This window comes from Coloeus monedula (genome assembly GCF_965178545.1).
Source record: "Coloeus monedula genome assembly, chromosome: 1".
Classification (NCBI taxonomy): domain Eukaryota; kingdom Metazoa; phylum Chordata; class Aves; order Passeriformes; family Corvidae; genus Coloeus; species Coloeus monedula.
The window spans coordinates 69619839-69644185 of record NC_138781.1 but is presented as its reverse complement, the minus strand read 5'-3'; the positions used below and the strand labels follow the sequence as shown (position 1 = coordinate 69644185).

The 24347-nt window shown below is 41.3% G+C and overlaps 1 protein-coding gene across 6 annotated transcripts in view; it reads left to right on the top strand.

Annotated features, from left to right (window-relative positions):
• Positions 1-24347, top strand: part of HIVEP1 (HIVEP zinc finger 1) — a 121509-nt gene that overhangs the window by 80506 nt on the left and 16656 nt on the right. For all 6 annotated transcript variants that reach the window (XM_082288208.1, XM_082288203.1, XM_082288206.1 and 3 more), the window contains 3 exons: positions 9139-15101; positions 21334-21467; positions 22829-23004. In XM_082288208.1, the coding sequence (XP_082144334.1) occupies positions 9139-15101; positions 21334-21467; positions 22829-23004 (6273 nt within the window). The remainder of the gene's footprint in view (positions 1-9138; positions 15102-21333; positions 21468-22828; positions 23005-24347) is intronic.

Here is a 24347-nt window from a genome sequence, read left to right as displayed (position 1 = left end):
TCCTGTCTTTTTTGTTTGTCTTCGGAGTGCCCAGCAAGGAAGAACTTCTCAGGCTGGGATTGCTGGTGATGTGAGTTATCATAACATTGTCCCTCCACTTACTCACAGTCAATGTGCTTTATCTTAACAGCGCTTAAGATGTGATTACTTTTCTCAGATTATATGAAGGGTTCTGTGTAGGTAGGAATATAGAGCTGTTAAGGGGCTATAATGCAGAGCCAGGACATAAATGCCATAGGGCTACTTAATATGGTAAATATTTTTTAATTTTTTTTCCAGGATGTTTAAAATGCTGTAGTATATGCCCTTGCTGAATTTTCATACATTGCCATTTCATGTGTGTAGTTAGGCATTAACCATGGCCTGTGTGGTCATTGTCTGCTGGTTTTGCATTGCCTTTCCTCTGTCTTTCAATGTCAAGTCTTGTGAAACTTCACAGTGGTTCAGCCTCTGCTGGTTTCTTACACCATAATGGTGGGAAATCTTGATCAGTATCAAATGTTGTATTTCATTTAATGTGTTTCATGCTAGGCAGGAAATTAATTCTTTTTGGGGGGACAAAAATCCTATTTTACTTTGGTCAGAGATTTTCAGATGTGCTGAAGTGTTGCATTAGATTCCTGTTTGCATATGGACCTTGGAATTTCTCAGTTGAGGCTCTCGTGTTACCTCAGTCGTCAGATGTTTATTACTGTTTGATCTTCATGGTCTTCCTCATCAAGCATGCTGATTTTATGGCTAAAAATCTGCTGGTTGTTACTTTCTTCTCTCAAGTCAAGTTGCTAGATGCACAAAATAAGACCAAACTGTTCTAAAGAAGGTATTTCTTTTGTTGGCATAGGGCAGTTATGTCCTTACATCAGAAGTCAAGGTTGTCTTGATGTGAGTTCCCATGACTTGGAAACGTGCCACCCACAAGACAGCCCCAGACTGCAGCTTATCATTTACTCTGTACCTGTCCCAAGGCCAAACAAGGGTTGGCAGGCTCTCCTGTCTGAGATGAAACTGTATCATGGGAGAGCTTCCTGGTAAGTCCAAGCCCTGTGCCTGGGGGCAAAGGTGTCTCCCTCTCCTTATGCTAAAATGTTATTGCACAATTTATAAAGCTAATCCATTCTGCCCTCGCAAGGGTGCCCTGGTATTTCACCATGTGTGAGGACTAGCCCAGAGGACACTTTTGTGGCTGCAACCTTTAAACCTGTCAGTTGCTGTATTTCACTTACAAGGTTATGTGTGTTCCTGTTTCGTAGGGAGGAACCTTTTATGGTTTGAATTAATTACTGGATCATATCTGTATCTCTTCACTGTAGCTTCGGTCAGTCCAGGACATTATTCTCCCCACTTTGCAACACTAGTTTTAAGTACAGGCAGGCCTATTATTTCAGGGAAACGTTATTCAAAGCCAAGAAATACTTCTTCCTTTCCTCAGTGTTACCTTTATAGGTAACATACCTCCACACAATTCACTCCTGTTAATGTAGAATCAGTGGAAACAGTAGATTGTGTAGTTTAAACTTTACCATTTGTACTAAACATTATTAAATAATATTTGCCAGTTCTTAGCTATTCCTTACTTTTGGTAGCCAGCAATATCAGTATTTCTTGGAATGTCTTTAGCTGAAAACCCCAAAACGCCATATGAACAGAGTGTTTTTATATTGCATTGGTCTTATTGAGGTGCCTGTTAGTTTTGCCATTAGTAAGATGAAATGTGAACAGAATTTGGTGGTGGGATTTGTTTCATGATGGAAGTCGCAAATGGGAAAAGGAATTAAGTGAAAAGAAAGACAGAAAAGCAGGATTCCTGGGGATGCTGTTCCTGGTGTAGTGAGAGAATGTGTCATTGGTGTGTATTCTGATAGTGATGAATTAATAAGATGAAGACCTGTGGAAGCATGCAAACAGTGTCTTGGGTATGAATGTGAGCAAAAGTACTTTGCAGACATTCTGCTTTATCTATTCTAGTCTCATAACAATGGAAATCAATGCAAGGTGTGATAACTATGATAAAATGGCTTCTATTATAGAGTTGGGAACAAGGGGACACTGTTTCCCACAGTGTTGCTGTATCCCGGTGAGGTTGGTAAGGTCTGGCTAGGTGGACAACCAGAAGAGTAGTTCTGCAGGTACAAATGCAAAGCCCTGCACCCAGGCAGGAGGAGCCCCAGGCTGACAGGCCAGGGAGCAGCTCCATGGAAAGGCCCTGGGGGTGTGGTGGGAAGCAAGCTGGGCACCCACTAGCAGCATGCCTGGCTGCAAGGGAGACCACAGCATCCTGGGCTGTGTGGATGAAAGCATGACCATATCAGGGGAAGGAATTGTGTGCCTCTACTCAGCAATCCTTAGAACACTTTTAGATACTCCACTTATACCACCAGCACCCTACTTCCCACAGTGCAGGACGAACAATAGAAACCTGGAGTGAGTTCAAGTGTTGAGGCACCACAACCATCAGGGCAGGAGCATTTGTCCTCTGAGGAGAAGATGAGGGACCAGGGCTCATTCAGGCTTGAGAAAAGGTGGTTTTGGAGGGGGTTATCATGGAGTAGTATCGGCGCGAGAGCGGTGGCTGAGCCGGGGAGAAGCCGCGGGCCCGGCCCCGGGACCGTGCGGGCCGGCCCGCCCCGAGGGTATCGGTGCGGAGCTGCGGCTCCGCGCCGCACGGCGTAGAAACAGCGGCGCAGCAGCCCCCTTCCCCGTCCGCCACGCCACCTAGACCGAAAGCGAGTGAGTAGCAACAAAAGGATGCCATCCCAGCAGACCCAGCAGAATACAGAACGCGAATAAGATACAGAAGCAGCTGCTGTGTGAGAACTCAGCCGGCACCGATCTCCAAAGTCAACACCAACCAGCCGCCTCATCATTTTAAATTGAACTATTTTGCATTATTTTACCATTTTTTTTCTGTTGCATAAAAAACATGCCCTTCCCTTTTCAATTTAATATGAAATGTGGAGGTGTGGCGATCTGTTTAACCACTGCTTCTCTTACCCCATACTGTTCCCCCAGCTTTCCCCTGCCCCTAGCCCTGGCCATTCCCTCCGGTTCTCCCTATTGGTTCCTGTACCCAACTCCGCCCATGTACCGCCCCTGCGATCTGAGAAAAGCGCCCTGCACGTGGATCACGAGGTCTTTCTGCCTCTGGGAGCCAGCGGCGCAGCATGAAACAGTAAAGGTTCGCAATGGAGAGACCCTTCTCTCCTCCTTTGCCGTGGCTGTGTTGCTGAGCTGACAGCTAGCCTGAGTTGGAGCTCAGGGAAGTCCAAAAGGACTATGGGAGGGCAGAATGTCTGCCCTGCCCTAAGCAGCCCAGCTGTGCCCTCTGGGAAAGCTGCAGCTGCTAAACCAAACCTAGCACTGCAACAGAGTCAGATTCTTCACAGTGGAGAATGGTGAGAGGATGAGAGGCACGTATCAACTCAGAGCTTACTACCATCTGTTAAAAACACCAAGAAAAATAACTGTGCTTACAGGCAATCTGAAATCCTGAAGCCATACTCTCCTTACTCATGCCCTGTGGAATCATCTACTGTTTGCTGCTATGAACAAAAGGATGAATGTTGACACAGATGAAACACTTGATCCAATCCCTGTCATTGTGCTTTAGCCTTTGATTGTCAAAGCTCCTCCCTACTTTTTAACTGATCCATGTCAAAATGTGCTTTGCATACAGATCTAGTGTTTTTAAGGGTCTGCTCTAGATATGTCTAGACTAGTGTTCTTAGTAATAAAAGTACGTAAACATGCATTAATCTTGCTGACGAGGGTTTTCAAATACCACTGCTGACTTGGAGTGCCCCAAGTTTTGTGGCTTGCCTCCTGACCTCTGAAACAGGGAGTGACCACCCTCTGGCCACTTCAAAAAGTCTGAAATTAGGCAGCTGAAATACAACTGTTAAAATTGTTGGTGATTTGCTTTAAAATCCTATTCTATTTGAACTTAAAATCAAGCATGGCACTTGTGTTAATCTTGTTCAAACTTTTGCGTTGACTTCTTGGCTGTGAACGTTTTCATAGTTGTGTGGGTTGGTTATGTAATCAAGGTTTTGTTTTTTGGGAAAAAATGTAGTTTTAGGAAAAATATTTATGGCTGTACTAACATGTAGGAAGCAGTATGAAGCTAAAAAGTAATTTATTAAAAAATGAACATTTATTTATTCGTTGCGGCATTTTAGTGTGAGTTCTGGTGGCCTTATGTTTGCCAGCAAGACTTATTCCATTATTTCATAATTATGTTCTTTATTTATTCATGGAAAGAGACCCAGTGAGGTGATTCATGGTTGCTTTTGATAGTTTTGGTGAAATCAAAATTATACGGTATATAAAGCTTAGCTTAAATCAGAATAAGATCCTTAGTAAGAGCATCTCTCTTTTGAGACCCCTTCCATCTTCGGATCACTAGCGTTGTCAGGTGTCAGAGTAACCTCTTAGCCGTTCATTTAAGACATCAATTAGTAGTTGAAGACTTTCAGAAGAGACTTGGTCTTACTTGCAGTGCCCTGGGAGCCGAAGTACAGATTAAGAGCTAAAGATCAGGCACTTGGGTTTGAAAGTTCGGTCTTTGTATGGGAGCCAACAGTGATTTTTTAGATTCTGAAACATAAAGTGAGTGCATGAGATTAAAATTATGCTACTCACTGGACTGCAGGGATAGATAGTGGTTGCTTGCACCATGTTCACAGGGTGGCACTGAGGGAGAAGGGAGTGGTGCCCTTCCTTGGTTCCCTCTTACTCTCTTTTCTTCAAGTGCAAGCCTGTAGCTCTATTAGAAGGGAGAGAAAGAGAGTGGGTGTTATAATAACATGTAGGCTTTGAGACAGGCAGTTCTGGAAGTTACTTAAACAAAACCATTGAGATAATTTTGTCAAGACACTGTCTGGTTCACCAGTAAGTGCTTTGGAAGAAAAAATCAGATCACTTATAACTTCTCTTATTTGCTGCGTGAGTTACTCTGCAGCTTGCTATCCACCATCACACCTGTGTTCTTTTGTTCTATCTCCTGTGCATAGAGCAAAGTGCATCAGAGAATTTGTCAGTGAACAAAGTCCTGTTTAGAAACATCAGCTTTTTCTTGTCATGTTTTGAGTCCAGAATTCATGCCAAAGCAAAAGAATTAAGTGGAGAATCTTGAGAGCAGGCAGAACAAAGCCAACTAGACAGAGCACGAAAGAGATGCTCTGGTGTCCCTGCGATGTGAAAAGCGAGGTACTGAGCACAGTGGCATTGTCCCCTCTTCTCCTAGCCTGGGTAACTTAATCCTATTTGATGTAATACAGCTTATGAGAAAGATTCTTTTTAGACATCTGATTGAGGTGACAGCAGTTCTCAACAGTACCACTTCACCACCAGAGGAAAAGGGGAATTACCACTGAATGATGAGAATGGCTGGGTGATTGCAGAGGGAGTGAGCAGAGCACATGGAGTGGCAGGGAGAGAAAGAAAAGCAGATCAACTTCATATTTTTTCTCCACATGAGGATGTTTTTGTGTTCTTTTTGTTCAGTGTCAGTTTGTGGATGTGGGTACACTGACAGCCCTGGCAAATCATCACACTCCTGAAAGTTGCAAGGCTGAGGAGTGTTTAGCATTTGGGGACTGAGGCTTTCTGCTGGTTTTGTTGATGCCTCTAGAAATGTTGATGCAGTTGACCTGCGTGCAATCATGTAGCTGTAGATTAAGAAATGTGCAGTGGAATATCTTCAACATAAACTGAGAATACAAAGCAAAGGCTTGTACAAAAAGAGTGACAAAGTGAAGCAAAGTTGTCAGTAGTTCCATTTTTCCTCCGGATATGCCAGAAATTTGGTTGTTAGCAAACATTAGGTGAATATTTCCATTAAGAATAATAATAAGGATTTCTAAATTATCCAGGAGTAGGGGAGAAGAAAGGACTTAAACAATTTTTAAGCCATGTAAAGCCATTGTCAAGAAAGTGCATTTTACAAGATTTTATACACAGGTACACTAAAGCAATTCTGTGACTCCACCTCTGGGATCACAAAACATGTAGCAGCAGAAAGACAAATAAGAAGTGAGTTCTCATTATTTCTGTAGAGTGGAATTTTATTGGTCTAGAAGCAGCACAATTAGTGATCGTGAAGACTGGAAAAAAATACTATTTCTATATGTATGCAATGTATAACTTGCCTTTGTTTATTCTTTTTTCTTTTCTTTTTAACTTCCCAAACAATTTTTGTGCTTTGGCATGTGTTGAACAGCGTTTTAAAAAGTAAAGCAGTAAAGAGATCATGGAAAATTCTGATCTTGTTAATCATAGTGAATTAATCTTTTTAACTGCTTGGTTGATAGAGATGCATTTTTACTTCCTTTAAGGCTTTTGTAGGCCACATTATATTTGTCAGCTGTGTTGGTTTCCAGTTCACCAGTACATGGTGTAGGTTGAGTATCCTTGTTCTTTGGCACTGCATGGTTGAAACCCAGAAACAGTAGCTTTGAATATTCTGAGATAACAGGAAGCACCACATCATTTGATTGTTCAGTTGCTGCAGTATGAAACACCTTAGTCTTTTGTGTGTGCGTTTGCTTGGATGTTTGCAATTCATGGCACTCTTACTTTCCTAGCTCTGTAGTGTGCCCAGCTCTTCCCCTAGCACCCTGCTACAAACACTGGCAGTATGATCGGTGTGGAGCCGTGATTGTGACAGCATGAAAGCTACAGTGTGTGCATAAAAGGAACCAAATCACTTATGCTCAATTAACGTGGCCATGTTTCAGAGAGATCACCAAGCCATGGCTAAAAGCACACTTGTGTATAATTACCTTGCTATTTTCTCTTTGATTTGTGTAAAACGGGTTTTTGTTGTTATTGAAGAAAAAGCAGTTGCAGTAGACTATGAATTGTAAAGAATTCACCGTTAATATTATCAATGGTAACCTATTAGTGTAAGTCACTATTAAACTGTGAAGCAATGGAAAGTACAAAACATTGTGATGGAAGACTGCTCAGCTTTGAATATGTTAAATCCAGCCTAATAGGAATAGGTTTTGATGATACAGCAATAAATCCAAAGTTCATTTAAAGGTTAAGTGAACAATTACCACAGAAATTTCTTTCTGGATGTCCAAGAGGAGCACAACGTTACCAGAACTAGGATTTGGAGCCAGTAGTTCTGGCAAGGGATTCAAGCATCTCTTTTATGGGACTGCTGAATGTGACAAAACAGACTCTTACTCTTCTTAGGTAAGGTTTCTCTAGTACGGCTGGGAGAGGAATGGGTCAGGTTCTTCCACATTTGCAATGAATTATGTGTGCTGTGGTTTCACCCCAGCCAGCAGCCGAGACTCCGTAATTCCCATTCTAGCCACTGTAAAGAAAGTTAACTCTACCCCAGCCAAAACCAGCACATTGTGTGATGTGTAGTCTTTAATCTTTCAGTTTGCAGGGTAATCTGAATATCCATTCACCCTAACTGAATATATGTGTATAATTAAGTTGGCGTTGAGGCAGAAATTAGATTTTGGAATTCCAAGTGTCTGGCATTAGCACACATCCCAGCTGGGTTGTGCTGTGGCATGGAGAAAACGTAATGTCTGCTTTTTTTCCCCTACTAGCCACTTTGCATTCTCTTCTGCTAGTCAAGCTTTAGTCATTGCCTGGATTTCCTCTACATGGAGCAGGAATTTCACTCTGAATTCGTCAGCTACCGTATGTCTTGTCAGATGCACACGATGCACTGGCTTTCCTCCCACCACAGAATGGAATCCAGGTGGTGTTTCTGCAAGAGGACAGTCCTTGTGCCACTCCAAGGGGCCATAGGGTAGATGGGTACTGGGAAGTCTGAGCTTTCTCCACTTGCCTCCTTGTGAAGTTGACTGTGAGAGTTTCATCCCTTTATACATGGTCTTGAGGCTGTTCTTTACCTAGAAGTGCACATAAACCTCTCTTCCTGAGTTACCCGTGCTGGAAAAACTGCATGGGGTTACTCAGTGTGGCTTCCCAAAATATGTGTGTCTGAACCTTCCAAGAGCAATCAGCCCTCCACTCACATCAGATTCCTCCTTTGTTTTTAATAATGGCAGTCAGACGAGTAGGGGTTTCACTAACAGCCTGATGAAGGAATTGTTAATGCTTAAAAAAATGAATTTACATCCATTTAATATTTCGCTTCCTCTGTGCTACCAGTGATGATAGCTGAGGCAGTGGCTATGACTGTGTTTATGTTAGGATAGAAGTAAAAAAAAAAAAAATTAACTGATAGATTATCATACATTTGAAGTAGACAAAGGTGTGTAACTTGGGTATCCACTGAAAAAAAAGCTTCTGTGTATCAACACTGAAATTTGGTCTATATGTGTTTTTTGTTATAGATGGAATTGGACTGTCTACAAATATAAGTGCTTGCTACAAAATTATTCTGCTGAATAATGCTCCAATTCGTTTGCTGTTCCCTGCCCCCTGAAACTCTGCATGCATATCTGCTTAAAATCAGCAACAAGTGTAGCTAGTAATGAAATAATTCAAATTTAGTTTATTTTGTTTCATGATGCACAAATATAAAGTCATTTAAGTGTGACTGATTTTATTCATCCACAGTAGTTGCTCATCTGAAATGCTATTGAAATTCAGTAATTGGAGCTCTGAAATACAGTATTTGACAGATGGTGTGGGTGGTTGTGCCATTTCCATGATAAATCTACTTACAAATATAACCATGAGGAAGTTGTGTTCATTCCTTGACTACAGGAACGTATAGATGGAAAAAGTGACAAACATGACATATGTGTCTTGCTTCTTCATTTGCCTCCTGTAATGATTTGAATTCTTAAACTAGTGCAAGAGAGAGGCTTCTTTTACTTATCTGAAAAGGAGTTGCTAAAATATTCCTTCAGTAGCCTTCCTTTTCTTACATTTCCTTTGAAGCTTTTCCTATAGTGAATTACTTTTGTAATGTCTTCAAGCATCAGTTAGAAAGCATTGCTCATTTTAGATGAAAACAAGATCAATCTTCTCTAAGATACATTTACTGTTAAAAGAAAATGTTGAAGGCTGGAGAGACGGACAGTCCTGTTGCCCCAGGGCTTACTGTTGAAACTTAGAGATGGTAAAATGGTATAAATAAAAAATATACTGCATTATCCAGTTTGAATATTCTTTTTTATTCTCTTTGTGTTTTAACAGAAATCACAGATGCTGGTACTAGAGGAACCCAGGATACAATTAAGGGTGTGAAAAGAAAAAAGATTGTGTCTGAAAACCATCTTAAAAAAATACCAAAATCGCCTTTGAGAAGCCCTGCTGAAGCCAAGGTTAAGCAAAATGTAGACCCTTCACCGCTGAAAGCTCTTCCGGATGCCTCTGAACATGCCACGGCACAGGGTCACCTGCCCATGCAAAATGGAAATCAATGCACCAAACAAAATGGGGGAGCACTTAGTGGTGAGATAAGTGTTGAAACAACCAAATCTGAGACATCAATGCAGACAAAGCTTTCTTTGACACATCAATCCTTAGATTTGTGTAAGCAGGCAGCGGGGGATACTGATGCAAACCAACTGAACTCAGCAGAGAGGAAGCCTCCCTCAAACTCCTCATCAAGTAATACAAAGACTGACAGTAATGAATGTATTAATTTTGTTGATTGCAGTACATCATCCCCATGTACTCGTACTGCATTCGATGTCTTACTAAAAGCTATGGAGCCTGAACTGAACACCTTAGCACAAGAGTGCCCCCCTTATGGGATGCAAATAGAGAAACTGAGACCAAATAAAACTGTAAGCACCTCTTCTAGTCTCACGTCCAATACAATAAGTGTCCAAAATCAGTCTGCTTTGTCACAGCAGGAGTTTGCAGCTGGACCTCACTATTACCCATGTACACTGAATAATGTGCATGTAGCAACAACGGCCAAAACTGGACAAGCACAAGGCCAATCAGTTTCTCATTCACAAGACCTTATTACTAAAACCAGTCAGCAAAATCACCAGGTTGTTATGTGTCCAAGTTTAACTAGGTCTCTGGTGCAACAGCAGAGTCAAGAAAACCCCAAGCTCCAGAAGATCTACAGCATAGCAGTAACTTCGTCTGTCGTTCACACCTCATCTTCCACTGTAACTCAGGTTTTTTCTCAAAACCCCTTAGTAGCTAGTTCATCTTCACCATTGTCAATTAACACATCGAGTTCAACACACTTGTCTATAGGTCCCATGTATAATTCAGCCCAGATAGCATCAGTTGTAAACCATGGTGTAGAACAAATATGTAGCCTCTTGAAAGACCAGAAGCCTAAAAAGCTAGGGAAATACGTCTGTGAGTATTGCAATCGGGCCTGTGCCAAGCCCAGTGTTCTCCAAAAGCACATCCGATCCCATACTGGAGAGCGACCGTATCCTTGTGTGACGTGTGGGTTTTCATTTAAAACCAAAAGCAATCTCTACAAGCACAAAAAATCTCATGCGCATACTGTCAAACTTGGACTTGTCCCACAACCAGATTCAGGTGGCCTCTTCTTATCTCATGACTCAGATAAAGCACTTAGCATTCATTCAGATGTGGAAGAAAGTGGTGAAAGTGAAGATGAAGGCACTGCAGATGAAAGACAAGATGATCAAGAGCTGGAACCTGCACAATTAGTGAAAGTCATTTCGAGTGCAGAAACATTGCAGAAAGGAAGCCCTATTCCATTAAGCAGCCCAGACTGTATACAAGGTGACTCTTCGTTACATGATGCAGAACCTCAAGTAAGGGCAGCTTTACCAAAAGTAGTAGTTCATCCTGTAAATGTTTCTCCATTGAGGGCCGATAGCCCAAAAGTGACAGAGCCAGCACCTGAGCTTGCTGCTGCACAGAGAAAAGGAGATTCTAAAGTCACAACTCTTCAGTCAAATTTAACACATACAGCCTCATTCAAGGAGAATGACATAAAGCAGCATCAGAAAGTAGAGGCAGGCCTGTTAGAGGAACAGCCGGGTTCTGCAGGAGGACCAGTGCATGCTCAGCTCCAGAGACAACAGGCAACAGATGGTTCTCAAGATCAGCAAGGAAAATGTCTTTTGAGCCCTAGAAGTTTGGGTAGTACTGATTCCGGTTATTTCTCTCGTTCTGAAAGCGCCGATCAAACAATGAGCCCTCCAGCTCCTTTTGTAAGAGGATTGTTGACGTCTGAGAAAGATCCAAATAAAAATCTTCCCTGTGTACCACGAGCAAGTGGCGTGGTAGCATCGGTGGTACAAACTGTTTGTGCTGAAAAAAATCTTATTCTCTCTGGCCAAATGCGACCTCCCTTAGCAACAAAAACTCTTGAGGAGCGTATCTCAAAGTTAATTTCTGATAATGAAGCTGTTGTGGATGACAAACAGTTAGATAGTGTGAAACCAAGAAGAACATCTCTTTCAAGAAGAGGAAGCATAGATTCACCAAAATCCTACATATTTAAGGATTCTTTCCAGTTTGATTTAAAGCCTATGGGAAGAAGAACTAGCTCAAGCTCTGATATACCAAAGTCTCCTTTCACACCCACTGAGAAATCAAAGCAAGTTTTTCTTCTTTCTGTACCATCCCTCGACTGTTTACCTATAACACGAAGTAATTCCATGCCTACCACCAGTTACTCAGCAGTACCTCCTAATGTAATACCTCCCTCTCATCCCCTTCGAGGAAGCCAGTCATTTGATGATAAAATTGGCTCTTTATATGATGACGTTTTTGTGTCAGGACCTGCTACTCCACTGAACCAAAGCGGACATCCTCGGACCCTGGTTAGACAGGCAGCAATAGAAGATTCTTCTACTGGTGAAAGCCAAGGTTTTGGACCAGTGAGATCTGTAGAAGAAAGTTATCTGGGGTGTAATTTATCAAATGAATCCTTATTGCAAAGGAGCAAATCCCTGGCACAGGGATCGAATTTAGAAAAAACAAAGAAGTCCCCTCAGGTGCGAGGAACAATGTTTGAATGTGAAACCTGCAGGAACAGATATAGAAAACTGGAAAATTTTGAAAATCATAAGAAATTTTATTGTTCAGAGTTGCATGGACCTAAAACTAAAGCAGCAGTCCGAGAGCCTGAGCACAAAACTGCTCCAAACAGTACACAGCCTCAAATTCTACACTACAGAGTCACAACATCAACTGGTGTCTGGGAGCAGACACCCCAGATAAGGAAAAGAAGGAAAATGAAAAGTGTTGGTGATGATGATGACCCACAGCAAAATGATACAAGCATACCATCAAAGAACACAGAAGGCCAAAGCAAGCCAGCAAATTCTTCCAGTCTGTCAAAACACAGTGCAACAACTGTGGTAGGATCACAACAACCAAGCAAACTTCTGCTTCAGAATTCCCAAATTCAGCTTGTGGCTCGTGGCACAGATCAGACTACTGAGCCAAAGATGGCTCCACTGATTGAAAAGCAGGCAAGTTCAGCTCTGCAAGAAAAGGTGGAGTTGAAAAGGCAAGGGACTGGCATTTCAGTAATACAGCACACCAATTCACTGAGCAGAAACAGCTCATTTGAGAAATCAGAGTCATTCGAAAGAGTATCACCAGTTTCTTCTCAAGAGCCCAACAAGGCTGCAAAGCACCGCTCTTTGAATACAGTTGTAATCCAAGAAGACAGACACTCTCATCTGAGCACTCCCCAGCATCACCAACCCTTGTCGTCAGAACCGCCTAGAGGGGAAGTTCAGGAAAGCCAATTAGTTTCTAATGAGAGAAGTGTGCCACCTCAGCCATCAAGACTTGTTCGCCAGCATAACATCCAGGTTCCTGAAATACTGGTCACAGAAGAACCAGACAGAGACCAAGAAAACCCATGCAGCGACCCAGAAAAGACAGAAAGGTTTAACTGGCCACAACGCAGTGAAACGCTGTCAAAATTGCCAACAGAAAAGCTTCCACCAAAGAAGAAGAGAATTCGCTTGGCTGAAATGGAACATTCATCTGCTGAATCAAGCATTGACTCCACACTTTCCAGAAGCCTAAGTCGGGAGAGTAGCTTGTCTCATGCCTCCAGTTTCTCAACTTCACTTGATAAAGATGAAACTTTGAAGGCTGAGAACCCTTCCAAAGCAGAGCCTGTTAGTAAGTCATCAGAATTCCTCATGATTCCTGCTGGCTCACACGCACTGGCAGTCCCTGGACCTCATTACCGGGAAATGAGACGTGCTGCCTCAGAGCAAATCAGCTGCACACAGCCCTCGATGGAGGTTGTGGACTACAGGAGTAAGTCTTTTGACTGTGGAAGCATGTCTCCATCAAAACCTGTCCCACTCATAGAGGTAGCCACTCCAAAAGTATCATCTGCAAATGGAGCTCCTGGACACGTGCCTCTGCTAGAAAGGAGGAGGGGACCTTTTATAAGACAAATATCTTTAAATATTGCTCCAGAAAATCAACAGCCTCAAGTGAAATCGACTTCTTCATTGCAGGCAGCTCATGCCACAGATGTGCCCACAGTGCCATTGCACAGGCTGCAGACCTCTGGCAAATCCTCAGTGGAGTTTCCTTCAAGTACTCAGCATTCACAGGCTAACTCCAGGCCTCATTCAGCAATTCAGAATTGTAATCCTGTTAGCCTGTCTTCGGCTCAACAGCCTTTAGATCACATGTTGAATAATCAAGGCCAGCCATCCTTGACTCATCAGCCTTCCCAGCCATCTACTAAAACATCAGCCCAAGGGGAGCAAGCAAGCAAAGCAAGCAAGCAAGCAAACTCGCTTTCTTGTCATCCTGATGAAAAAAAGGACTGTTTTGCTCCAAAGTATCAACTTCAAGTTAAAACATTACATATAGGTCAACCTTACTCTTCTAAATTGCTGAAAAATACTTTATCAACTCAGACTGGTCCAAGTCAAGTTGTAGTGGACCAGAATGCATCCTCCTTTGAAGTGCAGACAAAGCTCTTGGACACATCTAATCCATACTCTGTGCCTCCTCTAAAGCAAATTGTTCCTAATAACTGCAGCAGTCAGATACATCAGATTCCTCCTTTTGTGGTTCCCGTCCGTATTCAGAGCAGTATGCCATCCTATGGCTTCGCAACTGTTACACCCCTGCCTCACATTTTAGTGACCCAGGATCAGGGAAATCAGTCCATCTGCAAAACAAATGTTGGGACAGTGCCAACTCTTGAAGGCAAAACTCAGCTGCCAAAATCTCACAAAGATCCTCAGAGGACTTTGCCAAATTCGTTTGAATTTGAAAATTCACCACCAGAAAATGGAACCAGAAACTCACCTTTGTCAAGTTCTTCGAATATCATTCAGAAAGTGCCAGTTAGCGGACTCTTCCCTCAACCAGAAGTTACAGCTTCAAGTAAACGAATGCTTTCCCCAGCAAACAGTTTAGATATTGCCATGGAAAAACAGCAAAAACGTGTTAAAGATGAGAGTGGAGCTGCTTGTATGACAGATGCTAGACCATCGCATTCACTGAACATTAGATCTAATGACCCTACTAGTAAGCAAAAGAAACCAGTTCTGGTAAGACAGGTTTGCACCACAGAGCCTCTTGAAAATCACCTCTTGGATCCTGATGTTGTAACACAGAATGAAAAAAGCAGCAAGGCCAGTACTTCAGATCTTCCTGACCATCAATCATCTGACACTGGGGTTTCAGAAACCCTAAAGAAGTCACCAGAATCTGAAGACCTTAAGTCTTCCACATCACCGGTGTTTGTAGTTAGGAAACCTTCTGAATTGTCTCCAGTCAATAGCCAGAGTTCTCTTCTCAAGGCTGTAAGCAGCAGCCAAGAGAGAAGGTCCCCAAGTAACAGTAATGAGAGCAACCACATCAGCAGCCCGGGCCAAGCAAAGCCTGTAGCAACACTGGCTGTGATGAATGCAGGAGAAATGCAGAGATTGTCCTTTCCAAGCCTCAAGACCACAACGAATTTCACCTGGTGTTACCTCATGAAGAGAAAACCGTTGCATCTGCTGCAAAATGATCAAAAAATCTCCGCCTATTCTACATGGACCATTAGTCCCAATAACCCAAATCCACTCGGCTTGTCGACAAAGGTAGCTCTCTCCCTCCTCAATTCCAAACAAAAAGTTGAAAAACCACTGTACACTCTGGCAAGAACTACACACCCCAGATCTGATGTATTGGTCTATTCAAGCAAGTGGAAGAACAGCTTGACCAAGGTACTTATGCTATGTTTGATGTGTGCTGATCATTTACAGAGGATTTGCTTTGGAAATTATGCTGCTTCATATTTTAGAGAATGTAATATGCCTGAGACATACCATATATATGCTTATTTATTCTAATTATGCTGGATCAAACTGCTAAAAAGATCTTAAGTAATTCAATTAAGAAACCTGTACAAAAGGATTTATCCGTTTTTTATGGAAATTAGTTCCTGGGTTTAAATCTGTGTACGAGTGTTTATTGTGGCAGAAATGTGTTTGGCTATTTTTTTGCCTTGCTAAGGGTAGAACAAAATAAGTCTGATAAAATGCTTTTTAAAACACTTTTAACTTAAATTAATTTAAGATCATAATTGCATATTGTGCCTTAAAAGTCAGCAGGTATTTTGTGCTTACAAAAGAGTGCTCAGCTTGAACAGGTGTCCATGGATACACCATGAAAACAGTTTTCACCATCGCTGATCATCTAATTCTGAGAGGAACAGTATGCCATTTCCCTTTCTCCCACCTAGGTTAATCAGTGGTGTGAAATAATGACAAAAATAGAGACATTTTAAACAAAACTGCCACTGCCATAAAACCACTGACAACTTCTTGGATTGGTATGGCTCCAAATGTAACATTAAGTCTTGTGCTGAGGAATGTAGTCCAGGCAAAGGTTGTGACCCATGTGAAAAATCACATCATTCCAGAGCCCAGAGTGGCAGAGCAAAATAGTCTCTTGTTACTTCCTTAGCTGTCTCAGGGCTGCACAGATGTGATCAGGACTTTACTTGCTGGACAGTTTTGTTATGGACAGGACCAAAGCTGTTCTGGTTTGGACTGGATTTGATGTTCCTTAGTGATTGAAATGCCTGTGTGTGTGGGTGAAGGTGGCTCTTAGCCCCGCATTATGGCAGCAGGTGTCTGTGTCTCTGTAATAGACCCAGTAGTGGGTTTTATTGTCCCATCTACTGAAGTTGTAAAGGTCTCTGAAGCGTGCGGCACGGTTTCACACTTTTCCTTCCTCTGTGCTGCAAATGCCATGTCAAACACATTGGAGCTGGCAAAAACAGGGCATTAGCCCAGACCTCCCTTTCTCCATGATCCTTCAGGGTGTGGAAATGGTTTGGCACGGGGCTAAAAGCGACTGTAACTTGTGCTACTGCCATCAGCAAAACGTCACAGACGTTGGAATTCGGGGTCCATAGGGCAGCAGTCACTCTAGAGGAGACATGCCACAGCCTTGGGAAAAGACCCCTATTTGTGTGGGTGTTGAGGGACAGAAACTGCTGCTGTCAGAGGTCACCCTGGAATGTTTTTGTGTCTGCTAAATGTTTTGCTAAGATATAACATTGTCAGTGGGGAGAAAAGCAATAGGAAGAGAAACTGTGTGATAGGAAGAGGTAGTTTCAGAATTACAGGGTGAGTTGTGAAGGTGTGCTGAAACCTTTAAGGCCAAAAGGGCAGTGGAGTTAAACCTGGTCCTCCTGAAATCTCTGGGAGACTTGCTAACATTTATACTGGAATTCAAAACGTTATCCATAATGTTTCATGCAGAAAATGCATACAGGCTGCTGATTCTGTTTTAGTGCTGTAGCTGAATTGAATGGTTGGTTCCATGCTAGTGTGCTGCCTTGGCTTAAACTCTTACTACCTTCTTTTTTTCAGCCTTCTTCCTCATACATTTCATGAGATGTTGCACTTAAATAGTGCTAAATTAAAAAAGAAAAAGAAAAGAAAATGGAAACAAATGTTTAGCTTTTTTCATTGTATGTAGTTGAGCAAGTCTTTCTAAGGCAAGTCTCACATCCTTGTGTCATTGAGTCATGTTTGTTTTATTTTTAAAGAACAGTCTATCAGAAAAAATTCTGTGATAGCTAAGCAATTGCATGACTCTTGAAAAACAGATTTTCTCTACAAACAAATTCTGTTTTGAATACAAATAATGGATAATAATATTTAAAAAAAATATTTTGACAGCAGCCTTTTAAAACACTCCAGGAGTGCTTAAATTCTGTAATAGGCAGCTGTCAGGTACATTTACAGTGCTTCTGCCACAAAAGAAACACAGTTACTAATCTTTCTTCAGTCTTTCTTGCTGAAGTTTTGAATGAAGCACATGAGCATGATGGAAATGAAGAGTTCTTAAGCTTTGCTTGAGCTGATTTACAGGCTTTGCTCAGAGCCATTACTAAGGAAGAAAGTGCAGCAAAAAAATAACCAATTAAAGTTTAATTGGCACCTCAGATTGTATAAGCAAGGTGTACCATGGCAGAAGTTAAAAACTTCAAAGACCTGATAGGTATTTCTATCTAATACTTCCAGAGTTTGTCTGCTTTCCCTTCTAATGATTTAGGCAGCAGGATTTCAGCTGCTTTCCAGAATGATGCTGCTGCTGCTGTTACAATATACCTCTGTATTAGCAGTCTCCAGTTAGACCTGGTAATGGAGTAGCTGATGCCAACTCGGAAACTTCCTCACAGGAGCCATGCTTAAAAAAACCCCAAAAACTGAAATTCCTCTGCTCAGGCCCAGTAATTCCACCGGGGTTTTTTTTTTGGAGACTGAGGATGGAAAACATTGGAGATCATTTTGGAAATTAATATTCCATTAAGAAAAAAAACAACCAAAAAACCCAGCACAAACAAAGCCAACAAAGAAAATAGCAAATAATTCTTAAAAAAAATGTGGTTGATTTCCTGCTTAGAAGCTTGGCAGGGTCCTGAGTTCCTTGGGGAGCCATGGTTTAGATTGCAGGTCTTGGGGGTTGTGTTTGCTCAAGTGGTTTGCACATTTTAACCCTGACCTGACAGAGAGCTTTAAGTGCTACTACAATCCAATTTACAAATAATAATAAAATTGCAGTACTGTTATGTCTCACCTTCTCTCACAGCTGTAGCCCTTTCCAGAGTCATTTGGTGTATTCTGCTCATGGGGCTGTAACTGCTGATCTTCTCACCGAGATAAAGCAACTTGCTGAACTGTTCTGGGTTTGCCCCCAGAACTAAACCATGTTTACTGACACCTCGTGCTGCTGCATAACCGCTACTAATCACTGTCACAAAAAAAGGCAGTTCTTTCAACAATAGGTGCCATGGGAAAGGAAGATACACGTGAACAAAATGCAAACAAAAAGGAACCCTGGGACTTTGTTTGCTCTTCACAATTCACTGCTCAGAGGCAATAGGTGAAGTTGCCACGTTCCAGTGATTCAGAAAACAAACCACAAAATGTTATTGTGAAAGAAGCTCCTGGAATGAGTGCAGCATGTTAAAATGTAACAGGAGGTTTCACCTGCGTGGAAAAGGCTTATTTTATCTCCCTGCTCTTTTTATTTTATTCCATTTATTATTTTCACCTGTTTTCCTCGCTTGAATTCACTGGTGTTATATCAGGAGTTCTTTCTCAAGCCTCCACATTGATCTTGGCTCTTCTCCCTGAAGTGAATCAGTTGTTTGTGCAATATTCCAGGGTGATGGTTTTTGAGCAAGGATAGGCTGAAGAATGGAAAGTTTCTCCTAACTGTGGAAAGCTTTCCTTTCTTGGATGATGTGCCACAACAGTCCAGCTCACCACTGGAAAGTAGTTAAATTCAGAAGATTTTTATGTGTAAACTAGTAAAAGTTTAAAGATATTAAAAACATTTTTCCCAAGTCGCTGTGTGCCAGTGGGAAAAATGTTTAATGAATATTCTAATCTTAAATTTATAACTTTGATGATTCAGGCTGCAAGCATGTTTTTTTTCCAAAGGATGTTGTAAAATACCAGAAGTATCTATTGAACTCTGGTCTCTGGGCAGCCCTAAGAGCAATTTTTTCTCCATTTTATACCAGTAATTGAGGACAGTGGAGTTAAATTGGAGCAAAGTGAGTAAAGTAGAAATGAATCATGGTCCTTATCTCTATGGGAGTAGAGAGACAAGACTGTGTTAGAAATGGAAGGCAGAAGTAATCATAGAGAGGAACAGTTTACAGCACTGCTGTTTTTCTGCCCTTTCCACCAGTTCATGTGGGGCTTGGGGGGATTTCAGGTGAGACACATTAAAGGGTTTCCACACAAAAAACCTGTGCTCCTTAGAGACCAGCCACTCTTTAAAATGTACAGAGGGCCCAAGTCATCTTCATCATCAATTTGAAAATTTTCAGAAAAAGCTAAACAGACTGCTTTTTTTATTATCAGTGAGCATTTTTGTAGATTTCTGTGACAGAAACTCAGTGTTTCTGTTACTCTGATATCAGCATTTTGCATGTCCAAGGCACTGAAATAATTTCCTAAAGTAGCAAATAACCAGTAAACTAAAGTACAGCAGAGGAGGTAAATAATTTTAAGTCCTAAGTTGGGCTGTCTTACGTCTGTACATAAACACGTGTTTAAAAACAAAAAGGGTAGTGGGAGCATCAGAGGTATTTGGTTTTGTGGTAGTTTTTGCATTCTGAGTGCTTTTGTGAATATACAGCTTATTATAACAGTTTCATCATAGTTTGGATAACAGTGTGGGTCTAATACTTCTGAAATCTTTCTTTTTCCTTTGTCTTTTCACTACTGAAAATTAAATCTGGAAAAAAAAAATAATTAGTATATAGGATTGAAAGATCAGGCACTTAAAGGTTGCATTATTTCAGCTGCTGGAAATATTTATGTGGTTTTGGTTTATTGTGTGTATTCTGTATTTTTCACAGCTCTCTTCCTGTTAAACTACAAATGTCACCTTGTTATTCTTTGTTTGCAGTGGAAACAAAAGCAGTTCATGTGCCAAGTAGTGTAGAGAAACTGCAGAATAGCTCAGTTGCGATTATTGGAGCAGGCTTCACTTCTGATATTTCTCATCCAGAACATCATCTCTTTTCACCTTGTATGACTGCTGTTAAAAAATGCAGGGTGAAATTTCTTTCTTCCTACACACAGGCAGAGTTGTCGTGCGTGCTTTGGTAGAAGTGCTCAGGCATTTGAAAATGCAGCCCGAATCAATCCAGAGGGCTGTGTGAGGGTGTACGGGTTGGGGTAGTGCTTGTGCATGTGCAGGTTCCTGGGGATTTCAATTGAATAGGAAGATGCTTTTCCTCTGATCTCTGTTAATTCCTTATCATGTGGAAATTAGAAATGAAGGCGGTGTCTGAGGCTGCATGAAGGACAATGGGCAAGGGCCGGGTGCCAGAATGATGTCACCCTTCAATGTATGTAACACCCAGCATAACTGATCAGTCATTTTAAGCCAGCCAGTGAAGTCACTCCTCTTGCCAAGAATTCACAAGCTTACAGCATTAAATTTTATAATGAGTGAAAAACATAAGGCCAGACTTCTTTTTTCTCTCATCATTTTATTCACTTATCAATATGAGCAAATGAGGTAAACGTGCCAGCTACGTGGGTAGAGCAGTTTATAAATATAGCAGTAATAATTGCTGGCTAATTGGATCATTCCTTCATTGTTGCCCATTTTATAGATCTCCTAGACTTGGAAGGAGTAGATTTTAATTGGCAAATGTTGGAGGAACTCATCCTCCTTAAAACAAACAAAAAAAGTTCCTTGACTAATAATCAGGGAAAATGAAGAAATATAATCTTGTTCTGTTAGACAACTGTATGCTTTTTCTTGTCATTTGGTCTGGCAGTAGGAATTTAAGTGTGGAGTCTTGCTTTGGAATAGTTCTGGAACCCCTGTTAATAACCTCACAAAATTGGGAACAGTCAGTCTCCAGAGCAAAACATCTGCAGTTCCTGAAAAATATTAGCACTCAGAAATGTTACCTGTTAATAACCTCTCTAGGTACCCCTCGTTCCCACCCTGCTCCTCTCTGCTGTGCCATGGGAAGGCAGCTCCTGCCAGCCATGAGGCATTGCTGTGTCTTGGGTCGGCAGGCAGGCTGGTCCAGCTGCTGCTATTCAGGAAGCACTTCGGTCTGATTGTACACATCTTTCTCTGAAGGCTATTTGTGAGCTAAAAAGCATCACCTTCCCCCTCCCAGAGCAAGGAAAATGGCATGTCCTACTGCAGACTCAAAGCGTTCCTGGTTTCCTAGAGGGCCATCATCTCTGTATAGATTTAGCAGTCCACAAACAGGCAACGCGTAGTAGAGAAGAAGTTTAGGAAAAGATATTTTTTGCTTCATGTATCTTAACAGTTTTAAAAATCAGTTATTAGAATTGTGGCTTTTATGATGCTTTTATTCACCATAACTTGAATGTTTGAATAGCATATGAAAAATACTAATTTTAATGATAAGCATATCTCATTTTCTTTCAGCGAGCGTTAAATAGGAAAAAATTGACTCCAACTGAATTCAGCAATAAGGAAAACTCTGAATCAAGTACTGAGCACGATAAAGAAAACTCCTTTATCAAAACTATACCAAGAAGAGTTAAAATATTTGATGGAGGGCAAGTATTGTACTTTGTATTCTAGATATCATTGGGAAGATATTTTTTTCCTAGATTCTAGACTTTGCAGAGATGTCGCTTCCTGATTGATTTATTTTAAACAACAGTTCCCATATTGTGGTCTGTGGATGTTGGTTTATGTTTCCAAGAAAAATGGAAAGTCATCAGTAGCATGGAGCCATGAGAGTTATGAGAAGGGGTAATAAAATAAAGAATAGTAGGCAGTGCAATTCATTTTTTTTCCAAGGAACGAGCATTACTCAGTGCTAAAGGCAGCTAGATACAGCCAGAGATGTAAATTCTGTTCCTATGTTTCTCTTACATGATAAATAATACCTATCTGCAGCAAGGTTGTATAACTGTAGCTGGAGAGGATATAGTCCAGGGCCTAAGCAGCAGCCTGTGGTGCAGTGTCTGTCTGGCAGCTTGCTGTGGCATACACAGGCTGGAGAGCTCTGATTGGAAAAGTGCCATGGAAATATTTACTGAGAGCCCTCCTCCCTGCACCGTAGTACTTTAAATCTGTTGCCTGATATGAATACCAGTTGCTTTAGCCACAGTGTTGCACAATGTACAACATCTTATAAAACAGATTTTTTAATAGAGAAGTGCCAGTGACACCTGTAAAATTTTGTAGCACAAATAGTGCATATTTGATTATTCCTGTAATTGGTGGTCAGCTGTTGGGCTTTGGTTACTGGTTCCCAGTTTGAATCTAGTCTAGGCCAGCAGTTAAGCCATTACCAGCTGCTTAGGTAAAACACTGCTGTGTCTCTGCTCAGATCCAGACATGGCAGGGACCAGGTCACAAAAGCTAAGCACAACCTTTGGCATCCTTGAGTGGAAATATGAAGGGTGTAATTGAATCTGAATGACTTTTTCCATCTAGAGAGAGTCACCATAGGCTGAGTCCAGAGGACATTGTTAGGGAATTTTAAAGCTTTCCCATCATCATAACTAATGTTGTTCCTTTTCTGCATCCAAGGCAGAACCTCAAAGATGCTCTTTTAAAGCTTCTTCCTGATGCTCAAACCTGCTTCCAAGAACTGACACCTTTAAAAAGTATGTTCCTATGTTGCAAAGAGGAAATTTGAAATCTTTAAATGCTTAGTATCAACAGTACCTTTATTAAAAAATATGAGCTGCTATTCCTAAACCACTCTGTGACTCCCTAGTGAAAAATATAGATATGAATTTAACAAATACATGCAGGAGTGAGCAGAAAAAGAGCGTGATTGGTTCTGTCAGTCGTTGTTTTTCATGTAATGTGTTATTTTAAAAATTCTGCTAGATGAGGGTTTCTAGCTGGAATCATTTCCCCATTACGACTGATTGCCTTGCTCTTATGGTACTGTTACTAGGTACAAGTCCAATGAAGACTATGTGTACGTGAGAGGGAGAGGGAGAGGGAAGTATATCTGTGAGGAATGTGGAATACGTTGCAAGAAGCCCAGCATGCTGAAGAAGCACATTCGCACACATACCGATGTCCGTCCTTACCACTGCAATTACTGCAACTTTTCCTTCAAAACTAAAGGTAAGGCCACTTTTTCCCTCTTTTTCTTTCTACTTTAAAGTAGAATTCTTTTCTTCTCACAATTGGCTGTTTGTGAGCTAAAGAGGTTGCCTCTCTGTGGAGCTTTATTGTCTAATGCTTCAAATACTTGTAATTTCTTATTTCCTGCTTTTCCTTTGTCTTCTGTATATTTATTCAGATAATCACATCTTCGTATGAATGAACTGTCTGGCGTGCCACAGTGGGTGAGAAATTGGAGTGGAAGAGGGAAATCATGGGAGTATTACGAAAGTTAGGTGAAGACAAGTGAGGTGGTTAGCTGCTTATCCTAGATAGAGACGGGACACAGAATTTTAAGTCACTTACAGTGTCATTTGGAGGTAGGAGATGGACATATATTGTACTCATACTGGCACTCAACCAATTGCTCTAGGAAAGAAATTGGCCTCTAATAAATTACTATATTGAAATTTTTTTTTTACTCTTGAAGGGCAAAGGTTCACTTTCCACTTGACCTTCTAAGACCCAGAGTTGGACCTCTACTTTTTAAAGCCTGTTTACACCTTTAGATACTTAAATGCATCCTAGTTTAAGCAGGCAGTATATTAAACAGTGGTACATCCAGGACTCAAGTGAAACAGACAGGAGAAGTTCACAGTGAAAATACTTTCAGCAAATAATTCTAAGCAGTAAAATTTTCCTTGGCTTTGAGCATCATTTAGCAACAATCCCCCCCCAGCTGTAACCTCAGGAACATTTGTGTTTTTAGTGGGTTCGAGACTACTCAGCAGTTGGGTGGAAAACTTCCAAGATAACCCAGTGCTGCACAAAGTGGGATGAATAAGCTTCAGATGTGTCAAAACTCATCACTGCATCCTGACAGGCTGGGTCATCATATTGCCTTTACAATTAAATGCTGGAGTGCAAACCCAGCAAATTCTGATTATGGTTTTTTGCAGAGGAGGGGTGCTGGCCAAGTTTGAGTAATTAAGTTCTGCCCCTGTAAAGTTCTCCCTGGTTAGAGTGGTAGCAGATACTTGTATTCACATCCTCTTCTGCGTTTGCCATGCATGGCTCTTGCCATTAGTGCTGGCAGAGTCAGGTCACACAGTTGGGTGTTTGATGTTTGGTAAGCCACCCTTCATGACAGGACAGCTTCATGAAGTGTGCAAAACTGGAAAAATTGCTATTTGTGAGTCAATATATTCACAAGAATTATTTCAACATTTGAGATGAGTTACCATCTTCATTTCAAAGCAGAAATAAAGTACTCCATAGAAGAGTCACCATTACACTGTAATTTCTCCTGTTTAAATACCTCAAAGAAACATTTTTTGAGAAGTTTAAGTATGAAGTGAGCAGTT